We start from the raw sequence: 13,259 nt of genomic DNA, 5'->3' as shown, positions 1-13,259 counted from the left end.
CCTTGACCTGGACAGAGGCTGGGCCAGAGTATGGGTTAGGGATTCTGGAGCAATTGGATTAACTGTTAGAGAAGAGTCAGCAGAATTTATTTGGTGGATGAAAATGTTGGGAGAACAGGCAAGCTGAAAATGTCAAGATTTCTATCCCTCTATTTGCATAAAATGGAAATATATGCATTTTGCTTGCCCTGATTTTTCAGAGATCTAGCATTTGCATATATAATCAGGATGATATGTTTAGAAGCAAGCTAGAGCCTTCCTCTCTGGGGAAAACCACAATTTTTCCTTTGCAGACATGTTTGTATGCATTTGTTTGTGTGTATTTTAACAGAATCTTGATATAAAGTTAGTGGAAAGTGTTTAAGATGTATTCAAGATTCACATATAACAATGGAAGAAATTTCCTAGGCTTGGTAACTTAGAGTTGAAACTATTTCTGTAAGAGGACAGGAATTTGGAAAAGTAGAGAGAACTGAGTATAATTTTGGGAAGTTAATCATGGCAATGAACTTGGAAAATGTCCAAGTTTTAAGCTGAGGTAACAGAATATTAAAAAGCAAAAGCAGGGCTTCCCTGGTGGCGCAGTGGTTGAGAGTCCGCCTGCCGATGCAGGGGACATGGGTTCGTGCCCCGGTCCGGGAAGATCCCACGTGCCACGGAGCGGCTGGGCCCATGAGCCATGGCCGCCGCTGGGCCTGCGCGTCTGGAGCCTGTGCTCCACAACGGGAGAGGCCACAACAGTGAGAAGCCCGCGTACCGCAGAAAAAAAAAAAAAGCAAAAGCAAACAAATAAATAGCAGGGCTAATGAAAAGGTTCATATGAAACTATTAAGCAAAATAGTAGGATAGATTCATTTTAAAAACACTCCACATTAAGAAAAAAAAAAACTCCACGTTTTATTGAGATGTTGACTGCCAAGAAAACAAGTCTGAATAATTTTGAGGCCCTGAATGTAATATTTAAAAAACTGTTATGCTTTTCCCTTTTGGTTGATTTTGAGGTATGTTTCCTTTTGGAAGAAAAGGAATAAACCACAATTTTTATGATTAGCTTTCACATATTTAGAAATGGCACATTAATTTGTTTTTTTAGAGGAGAGAGAAGGAATGTGATGAAATGGTTTTAGTCAGTTGAATTTATTTTTCACAAAACTTAACCAGGCCGGTTTGATTTTTCTGCCTCCCCTGGGCTATTTTATTCTGAAATATAGTGTCTTTTTTCCCGTTGCTGTGAAAGAATTCAAGGAAGTGAGGAAAATATGCACCAAAATTAAATGGCATTTGAAGGCTGTTATAATTGACTCTCAGCAATTTTTCCCATCAGAAAAATTTTCTACAGAAACAGTTGCCATGAATGTATATTTAAGATATTCCCCTCCCCTACTCCTTTTCAGCTTTTTAATTTCAGCTGCAGCAAGCTTAATTATAAATTTCTGATACAAGTTTTAAGACGTTTTTATGACCAGCTGATGATCTTTGCAGTTTGAGGGTTTGTTTGTTCTAAAATCCTAATGGGAAATAGCTCATTACTTATTTATACTAATTCTTTGCTTTTGGTACCCATGCATCATTGGAGCAATCTACAGTCACTTCGTGTTCTACAACAGATAGGTTTTCAAAAACGTGCAATCACAGTAAATGTACTTTGTACTTTTTTCTCTGAAGCAAACTTTTTTAGTAATTAGGATGATTACTCTTAATTTACCTTTTTTTTTTTTTGTAGGTTAAGGAAGTTAAGGTAAGGCTATGTCTGCTTAAGGCACTTGGATGAAAACAACCTTTAAATCCATATACTTGACTCTGGGCCCACTTAACAATCATTCACCTACTCAGTACCCAAAGGCCTCATTTTTCTTAATTTTTGAATGATAATGATGACATTTATTGCATGCTTCCTATATGGCATGTGCTTTACCTCTGTCTTTTCATGTTACTCTCCAACAACCCATGAGGTAATATTAACATTTTAGAAATTAAAACACCACGTTACTTTACTAGGCCGCACAGCTCATGAGTGGCAGAGCGCAGATTTGAACCCAGACCCTCAACTTGAGAAACTGTGGTCTTAACCACTCACCCACACTGTCCTGTGGGGCTAGGTTCTCTTGCTGCTCGTCCTGTGATTCTCTTCTAAGCTTCCCAGACTAGACTCTCTCTCTCCGGCTTGTTGCTTGGTTTCCCTGCTGGAAATCTTCTTTCTAGCTAGTGCTGCTTCTCCCTTTACAGTCACACCTTTCCTTTATGCCAGTTTGGGCCAGTAAATACAAAAAGGACGTCTGTGTGTCCCTGCCTTGAAACCTTGGGAAACGTAGAAGTCCAAGGAAGAAAGTAGGGAAAAACCAAGAGGTTGGTAAATATAACACCTGATTACAGGTGGAATTCTGGGTGGGGTCTGAGCATCTGTGCTGTGTCTTACCTGCTACCTGTTCTCTTCTTTGGCATCACCCCATTTGTCAGGCAGGAACCCCACTTACCTACTGCTGCTTGCTGAGGGAGGGGACACAGGGGGTGACTCTCCTAAGTAAAGAGTGGATCTCATTCCCGGGTAGGAGCCATTACTCTTGCCTCAGAATTTTCTGCAGATGTGGCACACTTGGCATTTCTAGTTGCTCCCTTGAAGTCAATATTTGGAGCAAAACCTTGACATGTTGTTCCTCAAACTTTGATAATATCTTGTTTTAAATTAGTAGCAGAGAGGTGTGTGTATGACATCTAAGTGTAATTTTCATTTTTTTCCAATATAGCTGTGCCACGCAGCTTGCAGGATCTTAGTTCCCCAACCAGGGACTGAACCCACGCCCTTGGCAGTGAAAGCGCTGAGTCCTAACTACTGAACCGCCCAGGGAATTCCCTAAGTGTAATTTTCTTTTTTAAATTAATTAATTATATATCTTTGGCTGCGTCGGGTCTTAGTTGTGGCACGCGGGCTCTTCGTTGCTGTGCGCAGGTTTCTCTCTAGTTGAGGAGCATGGGCTCAGTAGTTGTGGAGCGTGGGCTTAGCGGGGGCCACTAGTGGCAGCATGTGGGATCTCAGTTCCCCGACCAGGGATCGAACCGGTGTCCCCTGCATTGCAAGACCGATTCCTAACCACTGGACCACCAGGGAAGTCCCCCTCGTGTAATTTTCAAACACAACCTGGACATTTTCGACAGGCCACCTTTTTTTTTTTTTTGGCGGTACGCGGGCCTCTCACTGCTGTGGCCTCTCCCGTTGCGGAGCACAGGCTCCGGACGCGCAGGCTCAGCGGCCATGGCTCACGGGCCCAGCCGCTCCGCAGCATGTGGGGTCTTCCCAGGCCGGGGCACGAACCCATGTCCCCTGCATCGGCAGGCGGACTCTCAACCACTGTGCCACCAGGGAAGCCCTCGACAGGCCACCTTTTGGAAAGAGCCGCTTGTTTGTAGTGGTTGCGGTTTGCTGCCTTTTCTGCCTTTTCCTCAGGGTGCCTGATGACCTACGGGATTTACCGAGACTTTGTTTGCTCATATTTGCCCTGAGAGGAGACATGAGTGTGAATTAAACCACGAGAAACATACAGTGAATGGGAAATTAAAGGTTTTTCGACTCAAATTTACTGCTTGTGAATTGAAGTGACAGCCGTTAAGTAATGAGAGTGGGGTTTAGACATCCACAGCAGAATCCTTTGGCTCCTGGGTGAATTTCCTGACTTATTGTCGTTTACGTGATAGTCCTTCAGGTTTCAAAGGCGCCCCTTACCAGAGAGGTCTTCCTTTCTGATTTCTGATGGGTTCTCATTCTGCTCAGAATTTAGAAGTGTGGTTCCCCCTACAGTCTTGCTGACCATGTAGGTTCTCCAGTAATTATTTAATTACATTTTGGGCTTCATCACGACTTTGACCCTATAGAAAATAAGGAGCAGGTCAGTGACTGCTTACAATTTTGTGCTAAGCGACTTCTTAACATTTTAAAAATCAGTAATGCCTTCATCGATCAAGTTTTAAGGGCTATAAGGGAAGAAACGAACTTTGGCCACGCAGCTCCTGCACGGGAGGCGCTGTGCTAAGCATTTTTTGTGCATGATCTACTTTAATCCTCATGATGGCACTTAAGGGTCAGTATTATGATTCCTTTTTTAAAGATTAAGAAATTGATGCTTAATAAGAAAGCTTAACTCACTTGAGGTCACATAGCTAGAATCTGGTAGAGCTGGGGGTGTGGGCGAAACCTGGCTGTCTGGCTTCAAAGCCCAGTGAAAAAATCTGCCTTTTCTTGGGTTGGAATAAGGCTCCCAAACAATCAAAGTGTATTTCAGATTGGAACAAAGGGTGAATACGTTGTTCAATAAAGTTCTTGGTGAAAATGAAAACAAAACAAACCAGAAAAACAAAATGTATTTCAGTAGATTAATGCTTAGGCAAATTTGCGTCTTTGAAGAATTAACGACATAGCTTCTTTCCTCCTCTTCACTCCAAGGGAAAAGATTGAAGCTGAAAGTAGACGATTGTTGTATTTCATTGTGATCAAGGTATACTTAATTCTTAGACCACAGGTTTCTCCAGTTACCTGTATATAAGCTGACATAAAAGCAATACACTGCCTCCTGACTTTATCTGTCTTCCTATTAATTCTGTTCAAGTTCACATCCAGAGAAATTTACAAGCTACCGTGGTACTGCAGGCTAACACAAAATTCTGATTTCTACCCTGGCTCCCACCCTGCTCCCCAACCCCTTGGAGATTTGTAAAATTGTGGATCATTAATTTTTAACAATTTTTAGACCTGTGACTGTTATCCAAGGCTGGAGGCTTTGAACTTCCTGTCTGGGTTGCTTTGTACGCCACCCGTGTCTCTTTATCTCCCTCAATTCTACTCAGGCTTCAAATTCTTTGCCCTCAGAACAGTCTCCTGTGATGAGATCAGCTCGCCTTGATCTTTCTGTTCCTCACTTTGACATTTTCTGGCTGTATTGCCAAATTAGTATCTTGTCATGCCCTTCCTTACTCTGTGTGTGTGTGTGTGTGTGTGTGTGTGTGTGTGTGTGTGTGGAGGTGGATGGGGAGAGGAGAAACAACAGGTCCAGAGAAAGGGTGTGTGTGTGTGTGTGTGTGTGTGTGTCTCGCTGTCTCTGTGGCTGTGCTCTTATATCCCCAGCAGTACTATAAAGCATCTATGGCAAAAGATGGCCTCATACATCTCATGTTTCACCTTGACATCACACATCAGATATTCTCTTTGGCACATAGTAGGTATTTGGTAGATATTTGATAATTGAAATAGAGAAACTAGCATGAATCCAAGCATAGCATCTAACTGCCTTTTGTTCTCAAGCTGAAATGAAGTATAGAAACATTTAGAACACAGGTTTTTATGTAGAATGTAGAAAATCTTGGATCGATAATCCATTCACATGGTTCAGAATGAAAGAATATGAAAACTCTGCAGTGAACAATCTCCCTCCCTCTCTGTTCCTATTCTCTCATTCCTAGCTTCTCCATGAATAAGTAACCCACTTTGAGTTTCATGTGTATCCTTCTAGAGTATTTTTTGTTTTAAACAATGATTATAAACAAATGATAAAAACACTAATTTTCCACATTTTGACACAAAACTTTGCATACTATAGAACAGTTAGGAACCTTGCTTTTTTCACTTAACTGTATAGTTTAGAGATTTCTTTTTCCAGACCAGTTCACGGAGACCTTTCTTATGATCCTATTATGTCCTGGTAATGTTCCATCATGAAGGTGTGCCGTGTCTTATTAACCTGTCCTGGACGGAGGGACGTTTGCATTGTTTCCCATCCTTTGCCATTAAACATATGACTTTGGTGACTCCTGGGTACAGATGCCGTTCCACCTGCATGCAGGTGTATGGAGGAGACATTCCCAAACAGGGCATTGCTGCATCACGGGGAAGCGAATCTGTAACTGGGACAGGTCCTGCCAGATTGCCCTCCTCGGGCTTTCTGCCACCTTATACTCCCACAAACCCATCTCTCTAAGGTCCTGTCGGTAGACTGGGTACTCATACTTTAGGATTTTTGCCAATCCAGTGGGTGAAAGATGGTATATCTAAATGTGGTTTTATTGTATGAGTACAGTTGAACATGTTTTCATATAATTTAAGGGCCATTTATATTTCTTTTTTTTTTGTGAACTGTCTGTTCATATCTTGCCCTATTTTAATAGTTTGTTGTTCTTTTTAATTCCTAGGCATTATATTCCTATTTCAAATTAGAATGATGAGCCTTTTGTCTGTGAAACTAGCTGAAAATAATTTTCCTAGTTTATCGGTTGGCTTTGTCAGTGGCGGGAGTGGGTTTTTAAAATTTGTTTCCCATGAAGAAGTTTTCAACTTTTAGGGCATCAAGTTTATTGAGCTTTTCTCTTATGGCTTTTGGATTTGGAGGTGTTAGGTCTTCCCTACCCCAAGGCCACATGTTTTATTCTAGTGCTTTTTTTCTTTTTTTCCCCTTAAGCCTTTGATCCATTTGGGGGTCTGTGATCTGAGAGGTAAATCCAACTTTGTTTTTCAGTTGGCTGCCCAGTTATTCCAACACCAGTTATTGAAAAATTCATCTCCACTAAGTTTGTGATGCCGTCCTTATCATATACTCAGTTGTTATTTGGATGATACGTTACAATAGGATGAAATACCAGCACTACACTAACAAACGGGGATTAATTGGTGGATTACTTGGTACATTCATTCCCTTATGCAGCAAACATGTATTAAGTACTTAATAAATAAGAATCATGATGTGCCAGGTCTTGGGGATATAAAGATGAGTTTGAAAGAATCAAAGTTTAGCTGGACAATGAATATAACCTCGATGTAGTGGAATAAGGGCACAGAAGGGGCTGAGACAGACAGGGGTTGCTCCACACAGCATAGAGCATTGAACTGGCTTCGCCAGCGGGAGGGGAGGGCATTTAGGAGGAGGAGCACCGCACGCCGAGAGCCCGCGGTGTTGGGGGGCTCAGAGTAGATCTCCATAGCCATATTTTGAGGCAGGAGACATGACTGGAGGTGAGACTAGAAGCGTAGTTAATGGAGACAGTCTCTCTGGCCTGAGTGAGTGTGGGATTAGAGCATGTCGTGCTGGGCACCTCCCCAGCCCCTCATCCCGCTAAAGACAAAGGGGAAAGCCTGAGAGGTCCAACATAAATGGAAGCCAACACTTGGTTGTGTTCTGCAGGTCGGTTGTTGAGTTTTGACGCCTGTTGCTTATTCTAGACGACTCCAAGCTCCCGAAGCCGAAGTCTCACTTTGCTCCCCCATGGAACACCCAATTCTGCATCTCCCTGTAGCCAGAGACACCTCGGTGCGGGGGCCCCCGGCGTGGTCACAATCACACATCACAAGTCGCCTGCTGCCGCCCGAAGAGCGAAGAGTCAGTATTCCGGCCAGCTTCATGAAGTCAGAGAGGTACGTCTTGTTCTTCTCCTAGGTTTAGTCTTCTGTGGGAGATGAGGGCTGTGATGTTGCTCTGCCAGCTTCTCTTCCTTTGTACCGTCTTGACTGATGGAGAGAGAGGACCAGAAGCAAACCTCCCAGACACGGCCATGACAGTCCCTCCTGGTTTAAAAAAATAATTATTTCTGGGAATTCCCTGGCTGTCCAGTGGTTAGGCTCCACGCTTCCACTGCAGGGGGCATGGGTTGATACCTGGTCAGGGAAATAAGATCCCGCGTGAAAAAAAAAAAAGATAAAAAAAAATTATTTCTGTTTCTTGGGTTAAGTGAGTTTTAGGAGACCTCTGCCAGAGCTCAGAAAGCAGAGGACACCAGCCCATAGTAACACGGAAGGAGATGGAAGGGCCATTCGTTAAGGCCTCCATGCTCATAGCAGAGAAGAGAAAGAACAAAAAGACGGTAATTAGGAAATAATTGAGGGCATTTTGAAACTCAGGAAGTGGTGGACCTAAAGCTGGTTTCCCCTTTTCTGCTTCACTTTATGAAAGGCTTACCTGCTCTCACCATCACATATATACTCCAAGGAGGTGTGGGGCAGTGAAAAGAGCACTGTCCTTGGAAGCAGAAGACTGTCGCCTTAAAGCTTGGAACCCAGGTTTCTGCATCCATGAAATGGAAATAACACAGGCCCTACCAGCCTCTCAGGGGAGATTTGAGGATCACATATGATAGTGGACATGAAAGCCCTTCCACTGGATATGCCTTAGGGGTTATGCTTTGTTTTTACTTCTGATTCACTGGGAGGTCATCAGTTTGGGGCTCCCAGGTCCTTAGTATTCGTATCATCCTTTGCGACTGTTGCCAAGAACAGACTGTATAATATCACTTATATGTGGAATCTAGAAAAATGGTACAGATGAACTTATTTGCAAAGCAGAAATAGAGACACAAATGTAGAGAACAAACGTATGGATACCAAGGGGGGAAGGAGGGGTGGGATGAATTGGGAGATTGGGATTGACATACATACACTACTATGTATAAAATAGATAACTAATGAGGACCTACTGCACAGCACAGGGAACTCTACTCAATGCTCTGTGGTGACCTAAATGGGAAGGAAATCCAAAAGGAGGGGATATATGTATACGTATAGCTGATTCACTTTGCTATACGGCAGAAACTAACACAACATTGCAAAGCAACTATACTCCAATAAAAATTAATTAAAAATTTTAATTTAATTTAAATAAAAAAAAATTGTATAAAATAAATGATCTTCATGTTAGTTTTCTAACTTGTGTTGAGTGCTGAGGCTTTTTGCCCTGCAGCTGACTTGTGTAGGCACCAGCTTGTCCTCTTAAAGAAGTAGCAGAGTCCTTACTCCGTGTCAATCAGGAGAATGGGGCTCCCAGAATAGGGTCTTGCTATGGCTTGAATCAGCATGCATCTTGTTTTATTTTATTTTATTTTATTTTTGCGGTACGCGGGCCTCTCACTGTTGTGGCCTCTCCCGTCGCGGAGCACAGGCTCCGGAGGCGCAGGCTCAGCGGCCATGGCTCACGGGCTCAGCCGCTCCGTGGCATGTGGGATCTTCCCCGACCGGGGCACAAACCCGTGTCCCCTGCATCGGCAGGCGGACTCTCAACCACTGTGCCACCAGGGAAGCCCGCTTGTTTTATTTTCTAAATGTCGCGAGCCAAGTAGTGCTGTGTCAGTCGGCTATCTTGTTCTAATTCTGGCCCAGGACAGAAAATCTGAAATCTTCTGACTCAGATCAGTAGATGCATATGAAAGACATTTTTGAATATAGATTTACACATGCATATACTCTTTATTGCCTGATAAAGAAAAGGTACAGAGTCAGATGCTCCCTTTGAGATAGTCAGCCTGATGTGAAAAAAAAAAAACAAACCCCAAAACTGTTTGGCTGTGAGCTTAACTTCGCTACCTTGGATGATATACGAGCAGTGATTGTGGTGCACATGTGTATATGGCTTTTCACTTGTCATGGTACCTTTTCAAAAAGCTATATTATGGAAAAACTTTGAATGTACACAAAGCAGAATAGAATAATGGTCCCCATCACCCAACTTAAGTAATTCCAACCCTCTGTTGTTCTTTTTTCATCTGTTTTCCCCCATCCCTTTCTTTGGGGTGAGTTGAGTATTTTAAGGAAATCTTAAATATTTTATCATTGCCAGTAAATGTTTCAATATATATCCAACAGATAAGGACTTTAAAAAAAAAGCAGGAAAACCGCAATACCATCATGTTGCTGTTATGTAAACCTCATTGCATATATTTTTTGCAAGTACTTTAGAGACTTTAACCTTAAAAAAAAAAAAAGAGAAGAGTAAGTTCATGGTATTTTGAGAATTCTTTTAATTCTAACGAATCTGTGATAGACTTACTATTCTAAGTGTTGATAGGAGGCCTGGTACATATGAAAACAAAAGGAGGAGGGGGGTGCTTGTGTTTAGTGAGCAGTGGCCCAAATAAAAGTTGGGGGATCTGGCTTAACTTTTAGTAGCATTTGATTTCATATAATGCCAAGATCTGTTCTACATCCATTTTTAAGAATTCAAGTTTTTAAAAGGACAAGAGTATGTTCTTTGGGTATGTCTGTATAAAAACGTTTAATTGTATGATGTATATAATGCAGAAGAAATCTACAGAAGATCAGAATAACCCGTGACCCTACCTCCCTTCACATAACCACTGTTAACCTTTCAATAAATTTACTTCTTTCTTTTTTTTTTTTTTGCGGTACGCGGGCCTCTCACTGTTGTGGCCTCTCCCGCCGCGGGGCACAGGCTCCGGACACGCAGCCCCAGCAGCCATGGCCCACGGGCCCAGCCGCTCTGCGGCACGTGGGATCCTCCCGGACCGGGGCATGAACCCGTCTCCCCTGCACCGGCAGGCGGACTCTCAACCACTGTGCCACCAGGGAAGCCCTACTTCTTTTTTTTAAACTTTATTTTGTGAGATTCCAAAGAGAGAAATACTCATTTTCTTTTTTTACTTTATTATTTTTTAAAAATTGAAGTATAATTGATTTACAATGTTGCATTAGTTTCAGATGACTTAACTTCTTTTTTTAATATATAAGTTACATATGTAGATATGTAAAAATTCTATAGTATAATCTAAACTTTGTAAATGACTTTTTGCTTTATCGTATTGCTTTCTCTCCATTTTCCATCAATGGTGGGAAATACTGAAATTTCCCAGGGAGTTTTCATTATATGACAAATAACTAGGTAACATGCCTCCATAGCTGTTTTGGTTTGGTTGTTGTACTCCAGGGCAACAGCCAGGTGTCTTCTTCAGGTGATTGCTTTTGTTTGTGATGACCTTCCTTGCTGAAAATTAATTGTAAGTGAGCTTGTCAAGATATATACAAACACTGGCAGTTAAGGGTTGCAGGGTGGTGGACATCTTGAAGAGAAGGCAGACGTTTTGATTCACAAATTTCATGCCCAGCTTCCCTCCTGACTGAAGAAGGGTGACTGTTCTGTGACATCTGTCCTTTTATGATATGGACCAGTCCACCTTGGGAACTGAGAAAAATTCATCCTGACCAGAAAGTTCTGCAGTTTTAAAAGTCTATTAATCTCAAAGTATAAAGGCACCTCAGCTTTTGAATGCCACTGTATTTATTTATAAAATAACTAGAAGAAAATGGAATAGGGTTTTTAACCCAACCGTACAGGGAAGATAAACTTATGGCCACTGAAGCAAGGTAGAAAATCATCGTCCTCAAGACAGATGTGCTGGAATATCTGAAGAACAAAAGAAAAATAGCCCAGCCACAGGCAACAGAATCGATATTAAATGGAATGCCACAGCATGGGTGAAGATAGTGAGACAGTTTAAAAGATTAATTGGTTATTATCCAAAATATAAAGAATTGAGATCCCAAAGGTCAGTACCCAAAGTCATCTCTGGAAGTGGCAAGGAGAGATGAATATAGAAAATTCAAGACGTGATATCATTGTGAAGAACAGGTGTATCCTCCTTAGCAATTCAAGAAATGGAAATCACGACTACTTCATCTATCAGATTACCAGAAATAATTGCAGGTTACGGTGGTAAGAAATATTGGCAGTGCTGCATATTTTCTTTTTGCTACAGTCTGGTGATATATAATAAGAACTAAACATAAAACAAAGCTCTTCATTTCCATTGACCCATAAATTCCCTGTTGGGAACTATATTCTGAGGAAATCCATGGAATTGGGGGTAGAGGGGGAAAGTTAATTTGGGTTAAGGTATTCATACTAGTAAAGTGAAAGATTCAACACAGAGCATTCTGGGAATGACTGAATAAACAGTAATACACTTAACATGCTGAATTACTATATAGCAATTCAAGAAAAAGTCTTGTAAGTATCATTTCTACTTGGACATGTGTATATAAAATAAGAAAATCAGAATAGAGAATATTGTACACACATTGGCCCATATGTTCATATTAATAAAGTCCAGAAAGTGTTTAAAAGAGGTGGTTCTAGAATTTTGGATTTTACTTGCATTTAAAATTTAGAAATAGAATTTTTGGAGAACTTAGAGTTGCAGATTTAAAAATTTGCCTGGTACAGATTTTGTTTTTTTTTTTTTTTTTGGTACGGAGGTTTTTAAAGCGCAGTGACAAACTGTGGTTACCACCAAGTCATAAAAGCACATTTAATCCCCCCGCCCCCACCAAGGCATATAGTCTTAGAATAAAGGGCCATTTATTGCATTGAATAAGTTTAGTTTTATGAAAACCATACTGCATTTCCCTTGTTTTTAATTTTTTATCTTATATTGGAAGAATGTTCATCATGGATTGATTCTGGCCTATGAATCTGTGTTTTTAACCACTGATTAACACTGATTTTTTTTTTTTTTTTTTTTTTGCGGTACATGGGCCTCTCACTGTTATGGCCTCTCCCGTTGTGGAGCACAGGCTCCGGACGCACAGGCTCAGCGGCCATGGCTCACGGGCCCAGCCGCTCCACGGCACGTGGTATCTTCCCGGACCAGGGCACGAACCCGTGTCCCCTGCATCGGCAGGTGGGCTCGCAACCACTGCGCCACCAGGGAAGCCCAACGCTGAATTTTTTAACTGTCTCACCCTTATGCCCCGCTGTCCACAGGGTAAAGTTTGCACTCTTCAGTGTGGCAAACAAGCCCTTCTGAAGTCTGCCCATCTCTGCCTCTCTGTCTGGCTGCCTGGCCTCAGCCCTCCTCCTCCCCACCCTGCACTTCCCGCCTCCCTCTGTTGGGAGGTACATTGTGCAATAGAACTTTCTGCCACTATGGAAATGTTCTATCACTTTGCGCCCCACTCCCCGGGGAGCCGTTGCTTATATGAGGCTAATGAGCTCTTGAAATGTGTGGGCCTGAAGTGAAATGTACTTTAATGAACACTGCATGTGAAAGTGCATGTGAGATTTCAAAGACAGTACCCCAAAAAGGTAAAATGTGTCATGAATAATGTCTTAATACTCATGGCAGGTGGAAGTGAACATGTTTTCTATATGTTAGGTTAAATTAAGTATATGAAAATTAACTTCATCTGTTCCTTTTTATCTTTTTAAGTGTGCCTACCAGGAAATTTAAAATTACATATGTGCCTCCCATTAGTGGCACTGCAATTGTTTTATAAATAGAATCTAATATATTTTATTTTTATTTATTTATTTTAAAATATTTATTTATTTATTTGGCTGCGCTGGGTCTTAGTTGCAGCACGCGGGATCTTCGTTGCTGCCTTTGGGTTCTTTAGTTGCGGCTTGCGGAATCTAGTTCCCTGACCAGGGATTGGACTTGGGCCCCCTGCATTGGGAGCGTGGAGTCTAACCACTGGACCACCAAGGAAACCCCGAATCTAA

At 41.8% G+C, this 13,259-nt stretch overlaps 1 protein-coding gene across 5 annotated transcripts in view; it reads left to right on the top strand.

Moving 5' to 3' along the window:
- Nucleotides 1-13,259, top strand: part of OSBPL10 (oxysterol binding protein like 10) — a 295,403-nt gene that overhangs the window by 144,521 nt on the left and 137,623 nt on the right. For all 5 annotated transcript variants that reach the window (XM_079933429.1, XM_079933431.1, XM_079933430.1 and 2 more), the window contains one exon: nt 7,199-7,390. In XM_079933429.1, the coding sequence (XP_079789555.1) occupies nt 7,199-7,390 (192 nt within the window). The remainder of the gene's footprint in view (nt 1-7,198; nt 7,391-13,259) is intronic.

The sequence above is a fragment of the Stenella coeruleoalba genome, assembly GCF_951394435.1.
Source record: "Stenella coeruleoalba genome assembly, chromosome: 10".
In the NCBI taxonomy this organism is placed as follows: domain Eukaryota; kingdom Metazoa; phylum Chordata; class Mammalia; order Artiodactyla; family Delphinidae; genus Stenella; species Stenella coeruleoalba.
The sequence above is the reverse complement of the archived record's forward strand: the minus strand, read 5'-3'. Positions and strand labels throughout refer to the sequence as shown.